Source organism: Pundamilia nyererei, unplaced genomic scaffold (assembly GCF_000239375.1).
Source record: "Pundamilia nyererei isolate P.nyererei 1_Seehausen unplaced genomic scaffold, PunNye1.0 scaffold00049, whole genome shotgun sequence".
NCBI lineage: Eukaryota > Metazoa > Chordata > Actinopteri > Cichliformes > Cichlidae > Pundamilia > Pundamilia nyererei.
In genome coordinates this window covers 1102819-1121979 of record NW_005187450.1, presented here as the reverse complement: position 1 = coordinate 1121979, position 19161 = coordinate 1102819, and the positions used below count along the sequence as shown (strand labels likewise).

Sequence of the window (19161 nt, the reverse complement as noted above, 5' to 3'; positions counted from 1 at the left end):
AAGTGAACACAGTGACTGAAGCGGTGTTCACATTCATCCTTTAATCATGACAAAACGTGAGGAATCGCACTGAGGTGAGACCTTGACAACAGACAAATCAGGAGCCACAGAGTGTCAAGTGTCAGCCGACACCAATCGGGACAATGATAAGAAAGAAATTCATTTACAGACACGTGAAAAGCAGTCTAAGGTTCTAGATTTAGATTATTACACCACATCATTATTTATTTAAAACCATGCCAAAATGCACAAATGACTATAACCAAGTACATCCTGTGATTCAGCAGCTGATGGAACCAAATTTAACAGCAAAAACTTGAGGTAATCATTTTTTATTAGTGTCTCACAGCAGTGTGGAGGTATTTCTGACCCACTTGTCTTTACAATATTGCTTCGGTTCATTGAAGTTTGCAGAAATGTATTAATGCACAGCTTTCTTAACGTCCCGCCACAGCACGTCAATCATATTGAAGTCTGGACTTTGAGCCACTGCAGCACCACTCTGTTGTAGCTTTGCTGCTGCGCTCTGGAGTCACTGACCCAACGATGATCTCATTTGACTCTAGAATACTTCATGGCTCACTCAGTGACCTGGACACTTTGCCCAAATAATCATCACCCGTGCAAAACCACTGGTACGAGGTGTTTGTGCTGATATGCTGTGTTTGGTTTTCACCAATCTTGAAGCTGTGCATTAGGGCTTAGGTTTTCAACTCTGCAAACTGAACCCATGCTGCCATGTTGTATTTAGAGAGAAAAGGGTTTCTCCTGGAAGCCTTTCCAAACATATTTGTTTAGCTTTTTTCTAATTGCACTGCCATCAACTCCAACATTAAGCATGCTAACTGTGGCCTGTAGAGCCTCTAATATCTGTGGTGAATTTTTTGGGATGTCCACTCCTGGGATGATTAAAAAAAAATCAAAGACTGTTTCCAAACTTGTGAATAATCTTTCTTGCTGTAAAATGATCGACTTCAAAGCCTTCCCAGATTCATGGGTAACAACAATTGCTTCTCTCCTCCTCAGTATGTCACCACTCTCCTGAATACGCCAGCAAACTGACAGTCGTGGTTACTGATGATCTAGTGCATTTAATTAGCACCTGGCTAATACTGACCCTGTTAAATAATTATGAAAGTAGGCTTGGATGTACTCACCACATCTGAATTTAGGCTCAGTGTTTGTTAAATAAATAATGACGTGGTATAATGTGTTATGTATTGTTGTTCATGTGAGGTTTACCTCATATTAAGACCTACTAAGGACCTGATTGTTTTTAAATTATGTCCTGATACATAAAACCTGAGAGCTCACATAACTGCATATGCTCAGAACATACAGCACAAGTGGATCCAAATTACTGCCTTGCAGCAGCAATCTTAAGACCATCACTATGAGCTCTATACAAGGCTACGCTGTTCCTGTTATTGACAGCAGGGGGCACTATCAGACACAGACTGAGAGCCAGATATGCTCTGCTGGTGCCTCATTGGCCTCATTGTTACTGAGGTAAGACTCTATAGTGAGAAACAGCTGAGGGGGAAAACATTGATCTGGAAACATCTGAGTGTTACAGAGGATATACATAGCACCGTGGTTCAGTGTCACACAATCACAAACAAATACAGAAAAGTACTAAAAAACGGTGTTGCCTCCAAAGACTGCTTTTACCGGTTTGGAGCTTAGGAGTCTTAATATCAACAGGCATGAATGAAGACAGATCTTATGCAACACACGAGCACACACAAACTGTGGAGAGCTTATTTCTACGAGTCTATGGGACTAATGAGAAGCATAAAGGTCTTTCAGTGAAGGAGCCTTATGTTCTCTGGTTGCTGGTACCTATCAATATCCTTATCAATAGAAAGCCTGAGCACAATCATGAGTCCAGCCGCGGCAGGAGGAAGAAAGAGAGCGCACAGAAAAAAAAAAAAAAGAGAGAGAAGCACAAAGAGTCAGGCAACAGAGACAATGAAGCAAAGTAACAGCAGCGAAAATGGAAAAGGTCGTGCAATGACTTCAATGTGGCTTCAGAGAATATACAGACATGGATACATGCATAGATTTTAACTGATAAGGTTACTACAGTTACTACAGAGCGTCAACGAATGATTTTTTTTACATGGCAGGAACTCAATCATGACAAAAGAACACAGTGTAACAATGTAACACATTGGCTTTTTTAAAGAAAAATAAATGTGTTTCATGATAATAACTGAAGAGAATACAAGCAAGAAGGCAACAAGAAAGCTTCAAAGATCTGTGAATGGAAACATTTTACACCTTCAAATGTTGTGACTAGTGTGTTCTCACTCAAACTGACTCTGTGTGGGAGTTTCACCTACCTGTTGTTGTTGTGGGATGACTTGATGTTCTTGGCAGAAATGATGTTAAGGGACAGGACAGCATCGGCTGCGCTATCATCCACTTCAGCCTTGTTCCTGATACGACCTGGTGAGGCAGATCCACACAACAGTTATAAGACCTTCTTGTGTTGGAATAGCTCTCAATAGAGAAGCTCAGCCAGCAGGCAGTTTGTCCACTAACAGCTGTTTTATCACAGCATCCAGTACCAACACAATCATCCACACTCAAGAGCCCTGTTGGCTTCAGAGTCAGCAGCTGAATGTCTAAAATATGAAATGTAATTATTTGGTCCATCAGCTACAGCTACAGCATGAACTGCTTAAAGTGAGAAGCAGCCTAAAGCCCGACAGATTCATCTTTCCAGACTGAAAATGTCTCAGACAGAACCGAGTGGTGTGTTTTCAGTGTGATCTCACAAAGTCAAATCCCTTTAATGATGTTCTGTCCTGTCTTCCTCTATCAAAAGCACACAAACACTATAAAACATTGTTTCTGTGCTTTGGGTTTTTTGTTTTCTACAGAGAGGTATAGCACGACTAGACCGTAAAGGCAGGCTGCTCACCTACAACCAGCTCACGAACATCTTTCCAATGGAGCTCGCTGCCCTTCTCGTGGATGAGGGTCACTGTGATCCTCCGCTGGATCCCCTGCAGCAAACATAACAGGAGCTCAAGATCACAGTGAGCACAGCTAGAGCAACATTATGCTTTAAAAGAAGATATTCAACTCAGTCAATCTGTGTACAAAAGGAAGCAGTTACCAATGTGTGAATAATAAGAAAAGAACATGTGGATCAATCCTGTACCTGGTGCAGCAGGTAGGTACCGTGGCAGGGCAGGCCTCCACTGTGATCCACGATGGCTGGGATGTACCTGTGCATGGAGGGAGGAAGGTGACACAACATCCCAATTTATAATATTCTTTGTGGAGATAATTTTTATTGTTTCTTTAAAGCTTGTGTGGGAATATAACACTCCAGGTGGATACTCACTCTCCAGTGGGCTCTAGCTCGCTGATCTCAAACCAGACCAGCAGGTCGTACTTGCTGACACAATGACCCAGGTTGGATTTGGTGATGGTGTTCAACTTGGTGGCTGGAACTGGCACACACAGACAGAAGCTCAATGTTATCAAGCGGGAATTTGTCTGAATTTCAGAGAAGATGAATAAACGTCAGGAGTATTTACTACATGCTTTGGGTGACTAAATGGAGGATGGATAGGTGATGTGAAAACACTGCTGACTCTTTATACTGAGCCAGTAATCACAGAGGATAGATACTGGAAGCATACTGAAATGTTAGGAGGAAGTAAACCACAGATTACAACACTAGTGGCAGCACCCTGCTGTCTCACACATCGGGATTACGGTCCTGTTGAAACGGGCTAATCGCTAAAGCTCACAGTTGCATTCGTCTATGCTCAATATGATCGAAAGGAATGTTATTACACTTGAAAACTGCTGTATTTACTCCTTATATGGTGTGAATGATATGTCATTGACCCTAAAGTTGTCTCCTCAGGACAGTTTCTAAGCAACAGGAGGACATCGTGACCGAACTAACTGCACCTGCAGCAAGGTGCAGCACTCATAACCACAGCAGAGCTTTACCGTGCTACCGCCTGCAGCCACAGAGCACTATAAGAGCACAGCACTACTCTAATCACTACAGCACCAGCATCAAATGTCTGGCTCATTAGCTACAACAGAGTCCACTGTACCAACCATGATGCTTGGGGACAATTAGCACAGGGTCACTGGCCACTGGGAGGAAGGGGAAGTGAGAGAGCTGGTCAGCCTCGTCCTCCAGACTGGCCAGAGCAGAGGACGCCAGGGAGTTGGCGTGCTCGGACAGCGTGTCCAGCACTTTGCCGTTCACATAGCCGCTCACGAGGTAGCGGATCAACTCTATCTTACGGGTATGGTCTGGATGTGCGATATTGATGAACGGTGAGAGAGATTGAAGGGCAAAAGAAGAGGAAGGAGGACAGAGTTGGGTAAGAGGATTATATAAATTGTGAGGGAATGATTGAATAAGAGACAAAAAGAAAGAAATCCAAAGGAGGCGAGAAATGACAAGGAAAAAAAGTGGAAGGACACATGAGGCATGCTTATGTAAGAAAAAAATCAACATAAAATCATTGATGGCAAAGAACACATTGATGTGACATGGAAACACTCACCTGGTTTGGACAGAGGCATGGGAATAGGATAGTATTTCCTGGATGGTGTTGGAGGACTGTTGACATAATAAAAATACCTTTTATTTACATATGCATATAAAAATAGACAATGTAATTAGAATACAATAGTTTACCCACTTCTAACAAAATCTGCTGCATTAAATATGAATTATCACTACATGACTGGATCTGCTGTTTCACCCCCACCAACCTGATCAGGTCCTGGCCATGGAGGTGCAGCGGGTGCTGCTGGTAGTGGCCGAACACTTCAAACACGACGGGCTTGCTCTTGATGTACTCAATAAAAGACTCTGTAACTTCGACAGAAATCTGCTCCAACAGATTAAAAAAAAAGAAAAAGGGTTTGACAAACTGAGTTGGAATAAAATCGTTGAAGCACAGTTAGTGTGTGTAGGTGCAGATGTGTGTGTGCGCTCACATTCTGGACGTGGTAAAAGCCCAGAGGAGCTCCTTTGCCAGTGTTTTTCAGAGGCTCGGTGGAAAAAGCCTCATCGTGACGGTGCAAGAAACTGAGGGAAGAAACATAAATGAATGTCAGCGGGTTGCATTTCTTTTTACACGAGATAACGACAGACAGCTGAAAGTCACACTCCAGGATTTAGCTAGAATTTTGAATCCTCGTTCTGAGTATATATTTAGAGATAAAGCTGAAACGCTGAACTCAAATCAAACGACTTTTAAACCAAAACAGTTTGGTGTAAATTTACAGCGATAACACCATACTTTAGTTAAAAAGCTGATTTTACAGCACTGCATTTTCCACTTAACCCGTCTGCTTCAAACAAATATGAACTACTGTGCAAAAGTCTTCCCTTGTTAAGTTTTTTTTCCCCAATAAAATGGGAAACGGGTGCAGCAGTTTATTGAAACATGCAAACATAGATGGAAATTTGGTATATAAGAAACAGAGTTTGTACAATTCTAATGTTCTTTAAAGTCAGTATTTGGCATGACCACCTTTATTCTTCGACACAGCCTGAACTCTTAGGCAAGCATTCTTGTCATTTCTTTAAGTAGTTTTCCAGACTTCTTAAAGGACATTCAAAGCTCTTCGTTGGATGTTGTCTTTAGATGATCCCACACTGCGTCATTAAGGTTCTGGGGTCTGTTGAGGCCAAATCCATGACTGATAATGCTCCTTTGTGTGTTTTTGCGGTGGATCGAAATCTGATGGTACTTTTTTGCATTCTTAATTTAATTAGTGTTGACAAGATCTCCCACACCACTGCATCAAAGTGCTTAAACATACATTTTAAAGTTGGTGTTTTTCTCATGTACCTCAAGTACAATGACTGGACTGAAAATGATGTAGAAAAAACTTTGAAAGACATTTAGAAACCCTTTAGAAGTGTAAAGGAAAGCCGACTCAACTACTGTATTCTCAGGATCGTGCACTCACTTGAATTGGCAGAAGATGTCAGCATACTCAGGCGGGATGCCGCTGGCCTGGAGCACAGTGACACGGAAGGTAAAGACGCTGCCCACCTCCAAGTGGCTTGCCAGATCATCCCCATGACTTAGTTTGGTTTCTCCAATGTTACCCAGCTTGAGGTCTAAAGAAAGCCACAGTGAAAGGTTAGTAGGCTTGTTGGATGACTTGTTTAAAAAAAAAAAAACAGACCCTTGACTGCACCTGAGACTCTGCCGTCTTCATTTGACTTCTAAACAAGCACACATTCACGCATGTAATTTATAGAGAGGATTCTGGTGTTCACTCATCAAATAGCTTTCATACACGTTCCTTCACAGGACAAGAAAAACTGCCAAATTTCCATAACAAAACATTTTAAGTCCTCCTTTTTCATTAAACAGGACCATCTGCGCTTAACACTGGGGCTCATAGGTGGAAATTTACGAGTAAAGAGGTGAAAGCCTGGCAGCCTTACCCATGTCATTGATTCTGTTGAGCTCCTCTGAGGGTGTGATGACCTCTGAACTCTGACCCTGACCCTCTACGATGCGCAGCTCTTCCAGGGACAACCCGGAGCGGGTTATGACCTTGGAGGGGAAGTCATTCTGATTGAAACAGAGGAAGACATTAGCATATAGCTGGAGGAGCGACACTGAATCTCCAAACCTAGCTATAGTGTGAGGCATTGGCCATTTAAGGCTAGCCATTTTATTTGACTTGAATACATAGGAATATAATAAAAAATAAGGAACAGCAATGACTTGATGTTTGAACCACAATAATACACGCCATCACAGACAAGGTGCTGCTCCGGGCTTACCTTTTTGAAGTATTCATCATCAAAGGAAATCTTGGCGGTTCCTGACTGCCTCACTCCTGACCCGTAGTCTGGAGCTTCCTCGTCAGCTACAAAGAGAAAAGCCCTCCTCTAATCAGGATCTATCTCAGACACAGATGACTTAAACTGTCAACACGGATCAAAAGGAATAAACTGAATCTAAGGAATCTTTTCTTTGCCACTGTATCAGTGACTTAAAAAAGCTCTTCAATATGCTGCCATGCTGCTACTGAACATTAAAGCAGTTAAATTTACCATTTAAATAGCCTAAAAATTGAAAACTTCCTATGGCCCAAATACAGGGGTGCTCATATTTAATAAAGAGCAATAAGCGTGCTTTTATCTCCCCCAGTAGGCTCACTCACTAAAGAATCTCATTAATTACTCACCAGCTATAGCCTGGACCCCCACGCGCAGGAAGCCACGCACCTCGCCCTTCTCCGTTACTACGGCAACACGGTGAACCAGAGGTACAGGGTACAGCAGGTTACTCAGGTACACAAAAGCTCTGAGAGTAAAAAGGAGGAGAGAGAAATGAAAACCTGAGCGCGGTGCAGTCTGGAAACAGCTGCGGCATTTTTCAGATACAGAAAACGTCAACATCCGATTCACGGTGGCTTTCACTAAACTGCTGATATCTGTTGGATCCCAAAGGAGATCTGAGCAGTGTCACAGACGGTTTTCTGACGTCTCCACAAAACATATACAGACTGACAGCAATTCAAACACCCTGCGCACAATCGCTTTGAGTGTTTAGCACATATTAATAATTACAATAACATACTGCAAAATATTAGTGACATTTATGTGAGGAGAAGCAAAAAAAATAAATAAATAAGGACCCAAGAAAAAAAAAACAAGGGGGGGAATATAAACTCAAACATGCTCCGGGGCGCTGAAATCTGCAGCAGCTCAAACCATCTGTTTTATTTTTAAACTGCGTGACAGGGTGGTGACGGATCGCCGGGGCTGCGGCGGTAAAGCCTGTAACAGGGTGGTTTATTGTGCTGCGTTATGGCCGTGTTAGTCTCTTACTCACGCACTCACTGTCAGTTTGTTTTGTGGGACTTGATTTGTTTTGCTGTACATCTGACGGCCTACTCTTTTTTTTATTTTTTTTAACTGTCTGCTGTCCCAGTGCAGGGAGACTCGAGGCTAAGATGGAGGAAAGATATGAATCTGTAAATTCTCTGAAGTCACAGTGACGCAAGTTAGCCGAGCTTAGTTCAGCTCAGTCTGGCTGCACCGATCTGTCTTCTTCTGAGGCGGGGGAGTCGTTTTGTTTTTGTTTTTTTTAAGTAGCCATTATGTTTACAGCACTGAGGCTGCGGCATGGGTGCAACGTGAGCTGCTGCAGCATTTCACAACAATGAATTAAAACAAATCCCAGTGAGCCTGATTGAGTGAGAACTACCAACTACTGGTCAGTTAATATGAACTACAATCCATCACATGTACACTGTTAAAGCAGACAAGGTTATAAGAACATAATGATGTAATCACAATGTAATAAATAAAAGATATAAAGAGGAAAAAAAGATTTAGAGGATTAAAAAAACAACAACATAAGATGACAAATAGCCAATCAGCTTTCACACAGCAAATACATGTATTTCGAACACAGATGGCAGTTAATGAAGTCAGCACTGTGATGGTGGCGGGGAATGAGACATCACGCTGGGAGGATGGATAAAGATGGCGGCTTTTTTTGTGGGACTCTAAATTAAGTCTAAATTAAAAGTGTGACTAAGCATATTACATCGAAAAAGTGCCCAAATTATCTCGAACTGGAAGTCATTTGCGCACATGTGTTTACTCACATTTTAAGCTCCTGATCTTTAATAATAATGTTGGTGCATTTTGTCCCTTTACATCTATTCACTGCACTGCTGCTCGATGCGAAACTATCAACTATCCAAAATCTATTTCTGCATCGTCACAGGGCGTAATCCAGTACATCCTCAGTTTTTCCTATTTTCTTCACTGGTTTCTCTTTGCTCTGTATCTGCATACACGCAAATAAAAAATAAACCAAGCCAACATCAGCTCCAAACTCCTGCCCCAGCCTGTATGTGAACGCCACGGTCACCAACCTTCCCACCAGGATGAACCAGGGGGAGCGGTCGTAGAAGGGGTCCTGGCCATCGCTGAAGATGTCCGAGCCCTCCTCGGTGCCGGCGTCTGAGCTCGTGTCGTCCACGAACGCCTCATCGTCGATCAAGTCAGACATCTCGCTCTGGCGCTCGTCCGCCATCTCCGTGATCTCCGAGTCGGTGGTGGAGAAAGTAGGAGAGGGTGTGCGGTCAGCCAGGTGCTCATTGACGCAACCGTGGAAGATGGGGGAGCTGATGGGGGCGGTAGTTTGGGAAGAGTGGCGAGAACCAAGGATAGGTAAGAGTGGAGCAATAGAGTTAAAACAGCTCAGTGAGCACGGCATCGATGTGACACTTCACTTTCAGAAACAAACATTTCCTTCCTCAAACAACATAAAACACATAGCTGGACACTTTCTCCAGTAGGTAATGTAAACAATTATCAGCTACACAGAATAATGTGAAGAGTTAATGCAAATAAATTTGTAGGATTCAATTCATAGGCAGCAGGTATTAAGCCAACAGTGTGACAGCGGTTTACAGAAACATGACTATTTTAAGCCAAAATGAAACGTCACTTTAAAGGATTAACATACAAATCGTCTCACAGGCTGAATGAAAAGAGGATAGAATACAAAAATGCCTCAAATTTCCACATTATCCAAAATCCACAATGCTATTAACAAGTGTTTGTATGAATTACAGGCGGATATCAACATGGGAGTGACATGTGCGAACAGACACAGCAAAATGATACACAGGATTAAAAAAAAAAAAACTACAAAAAAACAACACAGGATTAAAATGTGACATCAAATAAAATAATAAATACAAAAAGGAAAGTTGATATGTGACATGAAATCATATGGGAAAATAAAATCAACAACAAAAAAATAAAAATGAAGGATTTCTGCGAGGAGCAAAACACCAACAGACATAAATAATAAAACAATAATAAAACAAATGTGTGAAAACGCTGGTGCATGTAACTTCAATGGCAGAGGGTGAAAGTGAGATGTGGAACACGAGTGAACGTGATTCACCGTACGCTTCTGTTGGTTCTGCGTTACATACCTCCCCACGAGTTTGAACCAGTGGAAACGGTCATAGAAGGGGTCGTTTCCTGTCAAAGTGCCCTCACAATCCTCCTGGTGCGTGGAGGCCATTTCTCCAGCGCGGTCGTACATCGCTCTCATCTGGTCCAGCCTCTGCCTGCAAATGACAAGCGAGTCATTTTAATGGAAGAGCGATGAGAAAGATAGAGGTCCTAAAAGTCAGAAGGCAGAGACTGCTGGGTGTACAGACGCTGATATCATAGCTCTTTGTGTCTTTTTTGCATTCCTGCTACAGGAAATATGAGAAGAGGCACACAAAAAATAAATAAATTTGCGCAAAAGCAGATAGATGCAAACAACAAAAGGAAAAAGAAAGTTTAAAATACTTAAAATATCTTTTGGTAAATTATTTCTTATACAGGTTAGTTACTCTAAAATTACAGTTAAAATCTGAAGTTAGGGCTTTTATTATTATTATCATTATTATTGTTGAGAATGGTCTTTCAGTGATAGATACCAGTTTATTAGGTACACCTGTTTAACAGCATTTTAAGAATAACCAATTTGAAAAAAACCAACAACAACAACAACAAAAAAACCAATTATGTGTCAAACGTGTCTCAATTGGAGCTTCAGGATTTAAATGTTTGTGTTGTAAATAAACTCAGGAATAGTTTAAGAAGGAAAAGTGGAAGCATTACTTGAGTTTTTCAAGGGACCAGTAGTGCGTGGCTCCATTCTTCAGGTCTTGAACCTCTACAGCGACCACGGTGCGAGGGAAAGGTCTCGGGTCACGATCTTTCTCTGGCTCTGGGGGAAGGAGCTCAGGGGGCAGTGGCGAGTATGGAGTGTCTGTCAGCAAGACAAACTGGAACTGGACCTGATGAATGATGGGAAAGGACGAATACAAGGGACTGTTTATATCTTCAGGTAAGTAAATGTTCGAAGGTTGGTTGATATCGTGAAGCTGAAAGATCAGATGAACACCCCTCCCACTCCCTTCCTCTTCATGCCCTTTTGATCTCGGCATCTTCTGGACACAAAACACTAAAGCAATTAATAACATTCGATATAAATCACACACAGATAGAAACCCAAGATAAAATCCTGTCAGCTTATGATGAAAATGGCCTGGAAATGTGACAGATGACTCATTACTGGTATTAATCACAGAGGGCATAGAAGTGGACACGCATTTAAATCACACTTTTATCCCGGATAAGGGAGGTAAACCAGGCATCAGTTTTATTTAAAGGAGTTTTGACAGGAACATAAAAAAAATTAATATCTGTGTGACCTTGAAATAATAATAATAATAATAATAAAATTGTATTTATATAGCACCTCTCTAGACAGAATCACAAAGTGCTGCACATAAGATAACAAATAAGATAACAAATAATAAAAGGGTAAAACAGACAATATAAACACAAATTTAACCAAAAACAGTTTTAAAAAGGTGAGTTTTGAGTTGTTTTTTTAAAAACAACTACCGAGTCCACAGTTCTTAATGTATGAGGGAGAGAGTTCCACAGTCTCAGGGCCACAGTGGCAAAAGCTCTGTCACCCTTAGTTCTCATCTTAGTTTGTTTTATAGCAAGTAAGCCCTGATAAGATGACCTCAGGGACCTGCTAGGGACATAGGGCTGTGGCAGATCGGAGATGTAGATCGGTGACAGTCCATCCAAGGCTCTAAATGTCAAGACCAGGATCTTAAAATGTACTCTAAATTCAACAGGAAGCCAGTGTAGCTGAAATAGCAATGTTGTCACATGTGAATACTTGGAGGATTTTATCAACAGCCTAGTTGCAGCGTTTTGCACAACCTGCAGACGATCCAGAGAACCTTTGCTTAGACACATATACATGCATAGTAATGGAATGGCATTGATATACAGCTTTGTTATCTTAGTAACCATTTAAAGTGCTTTAAAGTAAAAGCCACATCTCTAACCTTGAGGCCGATGTCACTGAGATTCAAACTCGGCCGAGACTTTTAGCAGATACACCAATGTTATCAATTTGAAACTGCTACTCTGCATCGTTCTCGAGCGGTCCCATGCACAAACTTGGGTGTCCAGGTAAGATCAAAAACAGGAACCTTCTTACAGTGAGGCGACACCTTCTTTAACAAGGAGGGTGCCGCCATTTTTTTATTTTTTGCTGGTTCTTTAAAATGTATCAATCACATCCAAAGAACACCAGAATGGTCTACTGCTGGCTGCAAGGACTTCCAGTATCTATAAAAACTGAAGGCCTGCATCACTTTTAATTTTGTGTTAGCATGCTGCACGCTAATGTAGCCACAATTAGCACTAGCCAAACACAACAGACCTGTGTGGGAAATGCAATGCTAAGCCAACAAACATAAAATAGACAAATAGAATAGCCTTTTATTGTTACTGAACATGTACAACGAAACTGTAGAGGGAAGGGGATGCATAACAAAAGTCTATGGTCACAATACAAGTAATTTCTGAAATGTCAACACCGCTGCATGAAAACATTTTGTACTGAACGAGTCTATCCTCTTTGTGGGCTTTATTGCCAGCCGACAGCTCTCAGATGGCTGTTCCCATCTTGATGAAGCTGTATTATATAAACAGGGCTTCTTGAGAGGAGGGCTTTAAATAAATAAGGAGCTAAAATGGAACTTTTCTTTTTACAGAGCTGAAAAAGAGGCGGGGAAACAGTGTATAGTGTAAGGATGATAATATTTTATTTTAACACTAAGTTATCTAAGCACACTCTGCAAACCCCTAAAATAATGCTAGGAACCTGTAAGTCATTATTATATGGAAAATATTTTATGCAGCAACCTTTAAGTCTAAGATCCTCTGACCCAATAACATCATCAGGCGCTTCCCTTGTGACACTCTCCCAGGCCTGAGGGTGTGTCATGTGGGTTTGTGTTTAGGTGTCAGTGAAATACGTAGAAAATGACAGATTATTGCTATGAGGGTGATTCACTTCAAGGTAAATAAAGAGAAATAGCAATTCACTTACTTTCTTCTTCAGTTCCACACTGATGGCGTTAGCCTCTTTTAGGTAGACGGCATTTCCCCACAGCTGATCTCGAAGGGAGGTGAACTGATGGTACCTCCACTTCCTGAAGGCCCACTGAGCCAGCTCAAACTCATGCTGAGTCCACGGCACTGTGCGGATACAAAAGACAGAGGGGGCGTTATCAAGAGATAAATACAGCAGTTATTAAACCTTACAAATCAAATAATCATAAAACCCAAAAGGACCATAGCTTTGATTTAGCCCAGCCACAGGTCTATACTACTTAGCATTAATGCTTGAAATTCAAGAGGATCTCTCAGTTATAGCATTTTGTCAACTTCACTTTAAAGGTAACATTACTTGTAGGCACTGACTGCAGTTTCAACAGTTTCCTTTTGAGGCTCTCAAACAGAATTAATGAAAAAGTTCCAGAAAAGCATGAAACTTACAAACGTATGCGTCAAGAACCAAAACTAAGAGGTTTCTTGTATGAAACTACAACCTGAGCATAAAGGTTTGGTTTTGTCACAATAAATAGAACCCCTTTAAACATGACAGAGCCTGTATTCACATTAGGTTTCATAATGTGCCACCAAGATGGATGAGATTAAGACTAAATTAATTAATGACCCATCGCTGGTTATTACCAGTCTTTCATCCAGACTTAAAATGATGGAAACCAGCACAGAGGCATGCTCTGAAACCTGAAACAGTGATTTAATGACAATCTGTCATCACTGGGCTGAATAAGTATGGTCCTTTAGACTTCATAATGATGAGCATTTCTGACCTGGTCTCCCTTGAAAAAGAAAAAAAAAATCTCAATGGATTTTTTGGTTAAACAGAGGTTTAGTAAAAGTAATATATAAATTTATGTAAAACGACATATACCATTAGTAGTATGTTTTATTGTGCATGGACTAGAGGATGTACTAGTTTTGAGCTAGTTTTCTGTTAATACCTTCAATGGGTAATTAATGTGGCACTATTAAAATACTTGAATCTGAATGAAAGTGATATTATGGATATGTAAATACTATACGCACATCCAAGGAGTTTAGGCTCTGGACACAAAGTGTGGAAGAAAACAGACACAGTTCATTTATACATTTATATAAAAATAAACACAGACGCACTCACCCACACATATATATCTATATATTATATTTTAGCATTACATGTAGTGTGTACAGGAAAAACAATCATCTTCAGGTCTGAAAATGCATACTACACACCTTCCTCTTCCTCCTCCTCCTCCAACTCTTCTTCATCGGGTGTCTCAGCTACCAGTGAGCGAGTCTCCACCTGTTTCTGAAGCTCCTGCAATTTGCTCTCGTAAACCTGGACACCAACACAGGGAAGAGGAGAGAGAACGTGGAAAACTGTCCATCAGCCGCAACAACAGGTGACGCCAACCCAACGAGGGTTTTATTTGTGAAAAACGAGCACTGAAGACTGATTATGAAGCCAAATGATGCGCGCTTCTGGATGTGTAATTGCATTAAACTGGTTTATAGTTATTAGATTGTGAGCCCTACCCTTATATTGTGAATTTCTAGATAAATATGTTGCACATAAGCAATTCACGCATCATTACAAAGGAAAAAAGATATATTTTTACTGTCCATGAAACTAAGATATTATTAAATCCAGGACTAAAGAGGTTCAATAAAGTTCTAATTATGTGGATCGCTCAGCTCTTCACCAGTACAACAAAGGAGAAACCATCTCCTTTGTAAGTATGTAAGAGCATAAACTGGAATACTTTCTATACTGATCAATGAGGAAAAAAAGCATCTGAGAGCAGTGGTATGAGTGGAAGCAGAGAGGTGCTGGTAGAAGCTGAGTCAACTGTAATCCAATGAGGGGCGCCATCATCATCATCAGGACAGGCTGTGTTCCCAATGACCTCATCCTGTTTGTTCACAGTCTTCTGAGAAGACAATGCAGCCTTTTCATTTGTCTGCTGAACTCCTACCAGCAAGCTGACGTCTCCTCGTTTAAGGAGCCCGTGGAAATCCAGCATGAAAGTTTCATCGATCAACTCGAAGCTACAGAGTTTATTAGAAGGACACTTTAAGCACCTTTAACCTGACTGTTGCAAATTATTAACCCTGCACGCTGCCTACATGCAGATTCTACTCCTATTTAGGTTTAGTGGTAGTGGAAAACAAATAACAGCAATATGTAACAAACAACTGCACATGGATCATGTCATTTTATTTCATTTCATTCATACCTTGACAATAAAACACATAGTTGTGGTATATCCTTTATGAAAACCAGTGAACAATACTGTTCAATGTTAATGTGCTCTATCAAGGAGCAACACAACTCGGTACACAGCCACAATGAGGCACTTTATGTGGTTGTAGGTTCAAAAAACACAAGATGTACGACACTCAGACACAGAGACCTAGCATACTTATAAATGCTGATTTCAGAGCCGTACACACGGTGGTTCATTTGATGCTGTACACTGTCCAGCTTACTCGGTCACCATCTGCACCAGAGCTTATGTTAAACAACTTTCTTTTAATAGATTCATCAGGGCTGAGGAAATGTAAGCTACTCCATGCAAAGATAGTCAAACATATGAGGGGAAGGCTGGCTGAATATGTCATGTCATTTGGTTTTTTTGTTACAGCATAGTAAGGCAGAATTTATACCGTCAAAACTTAAGAGCATTAAAAAGAAAATAAATTCAAATCCCAGGTTTAACAATATGATAGTCCTCAAAGGTCTCGCCCATCCTGCTGTGAGTGTTGCTGTTTGTCTGAAATAATTTGAAGGCCATCTGATATCTAATGTTAATAATTAATGGGGGTTCTTTTAAAGCTAAAAATGCAGCAGACAACAGGCCGATTAAAAAGGTAGGCAAATACGCACACGCTAAAGCACAGAGGCAAAAACACTGATACAGACTACTGAAGTTATTAACATGGGCAACAGATTTCACAGACCATCACACCCATATCTGTCTTGGTTGTGTGAATATGCAGCTAAAAACAAGGCAGCCCTTAAAAAAAAACCAAAAATCTCATTTGATATGGACATTTCTCCTGAATACCATTATGCAAACATTTCAAGTCTTTGTCCTGCTTCCAACATTTTTAGGGCGAGTCTTTGGGAACCTTGACAACACTCTGTAGGGCATCCATCTGAAACACAGTGAACTCTGTGCTTACTCAATGAGCCACAAACCTAAAATGTAATTTTAACCAGACTGAGTGCTTCATACAGGAAGAAAAGGGGGAAACTATTCAGTGAAACTTTGAAATGGATACAATTTGCATTCACGTACAATCGAGGGTGCTCTCTGTGCTTTTCAGCGTAGTGGTTCTTGTCTTTAGTGAACTCCAAAACTCATGGACATGTTTTAAAACCTTTTTTGGACTTGGTCTGCTTTTTTAAAAGAACTTAGTATCTTTAAAAATTAGTGCAGTCAATAACAAATTATGCAGCTTATCCGTGAAGTGAGGAAGTGCAAAACACTGTCATGTAAGTAGTTGGTAGCTACATATTTGAAGTTTTTTTTTGTTTTTGGTTAAACTGTAAAGTAAAAAGAAAGACAGGAAAAAGTTTGTAATCAAGCAAATAAGATGATTACTAAAAAAAATGTATAAGTCAGTATGTTATTGATAAAAAGTTAGTTTTGGTTAGTTAAGGTATGAAGCTTCCTTTACAAAATTAATCTGCAAACCTGTCCGTAGGCACTGAATTAAAAGGAAGGCAAAGAAAATACTGAATTGCAAAGGCAGAGCAGGATTAATAGAGTTAGAGCATCTAAAAAGGCACTTTAAAAAAAAAACCCACTTTCTTTATATGTCAGTCTGTTTAAAAGGCACACGATTGACTGGTGCTTCAAGTTATTCCTCAAGTGGTCTTTTGATTCCAGATCTAGGCCAATGATGCGTTGTAACAAAATGCTTTGAGGTAAACATGATCGTGCTAAAGACAACTGATTCTCCCATCCTACTGTGCAGCTTAACAGTACGTAGATAAAACACTGGGTGTGTTCTGTTCCTAAAGTGGGCACCAACAAAAATGCGTATTGGACACGTCAGTATGTTCATGTCACAGTGGCCATTTAAAAAACAACAACAAAAAAAAACACAACACTCTACTTTCATCAATACTAAAATGGCAATAATGTAAACTCAGAAATTCGACCGTGAAAGTAATTTGGCAAATTCAAAGTGTGATTCATCAACTTGTCACACATGCTGATAAATGAAGAGTAGGCGTGACATGTTAAAAAAAAAAATTATCTGTTGGCTTTGAATCCTTTGAATCCCAGTGACAGTGATGACAATGCACACGATGCACAAAACAAATGATAAAAATGTCATATGATGATACTGATGGTGATAAAATGTCTCTTTTTTTATATATATTTATATATAATACATACAATACTTGGATCAACCAGTAACACCGATCTAGTGCAATAGTCACAGTCACTTTTTGTCAGAGCTGTTGTGATCTGTAATGTGTTTGCCTACTAAAAGTCTGTCAATCTAGTTCCTCACTCCTCAAGTCCCACTCAGACCGTCGTCTCTCTGCTGGCTTTTAGGTTAGGAGCAGACATTTGCCTGCGCATTCGTGGAGGTGGCTGAAAGTTGACTGGATGGTTAGGATGGTCAGTGTGATGGTAATGCTGGTAACCATTGAAGCCGCCATCGGCATACATCGCGCCGTTATAGTGGCATGGCTGTTGGTGGTGGTGAGGCTGGGGATGTGCTGGCTGGTTCTGATAGTGGCGGGGCTGGTAGAAAGCCTGCGTATACCTCCTGTTGCTTTCAGACTGCTGCAGTGACTCCATGGAGCCCGAGGGACGCTGACGGTGATTAAAGGAGTTGCTGCGGCCTCGTTCGTGCAGCTGCTGATGTTGGTTGTTCCTATAGTTATGCCTGTGACCCTGGTTTAAACCTTGGTCTGAGTCCTTGCTTCTGCGCTGAACTGATGGGCTTTGCAGCGCTGGAGAGACTTGGATAACTGAAGCAGCCATCTTATCCATCTTATCGCTACACTGTACATCTTCTCCAGCTAGGCTTTCTGCCTCCTCTTCCTGTACAGCTTCTTTGGGCACCTTTAACTCTATAACCTGCTCATCTGTAATTATGATATGAGTACCCGGGCTCCACGAGTTACGGTGCTTTGGATTACTTTTGAAGGGGAAGCGTAATTTACGGTCTTCTGGTGGTATAAAGCGATGAGGCCCGGGATGCCGGCGGAGCTGCTTGGAGATCTCTTGTTGCTGTAGATTCTTGAGGCGCAGCTGCTCTTGACGCATCCAGCGCATGTGGCCTCGCTTTAGCGTTGAATCATCTGCCATACTTTGGCCTGTTAGTGAATCTGCATCTTCTTCGTCAGGCTTTTCAGGCACAGGTAGTTTTCCTTCCTGAGGGCTTGGAGTTCTTGCTTCACAAGTAGAGGGACCTACACTGGGAGGCTTTTCTTGGCCCTCTGGGGTTATGAGCGGTAGGACCTTTTCCATTTTAACCATCTTATTCCTGAGGGCGCGGATTTCCTCATCCTTCATGTTATTCTGTTTCTTCACCTCCTGCAGGATGTCCTCGAGTTTATCAATGTGCACTTTTAGTTCGTCCATAACAACTCCTCCGGGTCGAGACCCATTGGTCATGACATCCTCAATGCGCTCGTCACCAACCCCTACAGTGTCCCAAACATCCCGAGCCACCGCCCTCCACGAGTCCCGCTCGTTGGGGTCCTTCTTGCCATAGCTAGCGCAAAGCTCCTTCATCTTTACAATAGCCAAAGCCTCGATTTCCTGCCGTGTGTGACGGAAGTCATTGAGCGCCACTTCGTAGCAGATTTCTTTGACTGCCTGGATCTTCAGGTCAGAGATGGTGACCCACTTAGAGTCCTTGGTGATGCGGCGCCGCTGAGGGATCTGGTACATTTTCACTGGCTCTCTTCTTTTCCCACTGCTGGGTAATCCACACTTTTTCACTATGGTTTGGAGCTTGCTGGGAGGTAGCTTTTCCCTCAGGGAAGTGATCAGTCTCCAGCTCTCTTCGCAAGACCTCTTATCTGAGTCATCCCCACTATCAGAGTCTCCATCCTTGAGAAAACAACACAGGACACAAACCAGATGGGTCCCCCCCAAAAAAAGGAGAAATTACAATGGGAAATCAGGGAGAGGATGAAAAGATGGCTTTTA

At 41.4% G+C, this 19161-nt stretch overlaps 1 protein-coding gene across 20 annotated transcripts in view; it reads right to left on the bottom strand.

Annotated features, from left to right (window-relative positions):
* Nucleotides 1-941: 941 nt before the first annotated feature.
* The window catches only part of kif1b (kinesin family member 1B), a 53410-nt gene continuing 35190 nt past the window's right edge, over nt 942-19161 (bottom strand). For 4 of the 20 annotated variants that reach the window (XM_005732920.1, XM_005732921.1, XM_005732922.1 and 1 more), the window contains one exon: nt 15174-19062. In XM_005732920.1, the coding sequence (XP_005732977.1) occupies nt 17521-19062 (1542 nt within the window). In that variant the 3' untranslated portion in view covers nt 15174-17520. Of the gene's footprint in view, nt 1870-2345; nt 2452-2929; nt 3015-3172; nt 3240-3358; nt 3468-4092; nt 4294-4550; nt 4607-4761; nt 4881-4989; nt 5081-5970; nt 6125-6457; nt 6588-6802; nt 6889-7209; nt 7329-8913; nt 9166-9987; nt 10126-10669; nt 10849-12974; nt 13124-14020; nt 14039-14209; nt 14316-15173; nt 19063-19161 lie in introns of those variants that run through there. The other 16 variants (XM_005732908.2, XM_005732906.1, XM_013910805.1 and 13 more) reach the window with 13 other exon arrangements.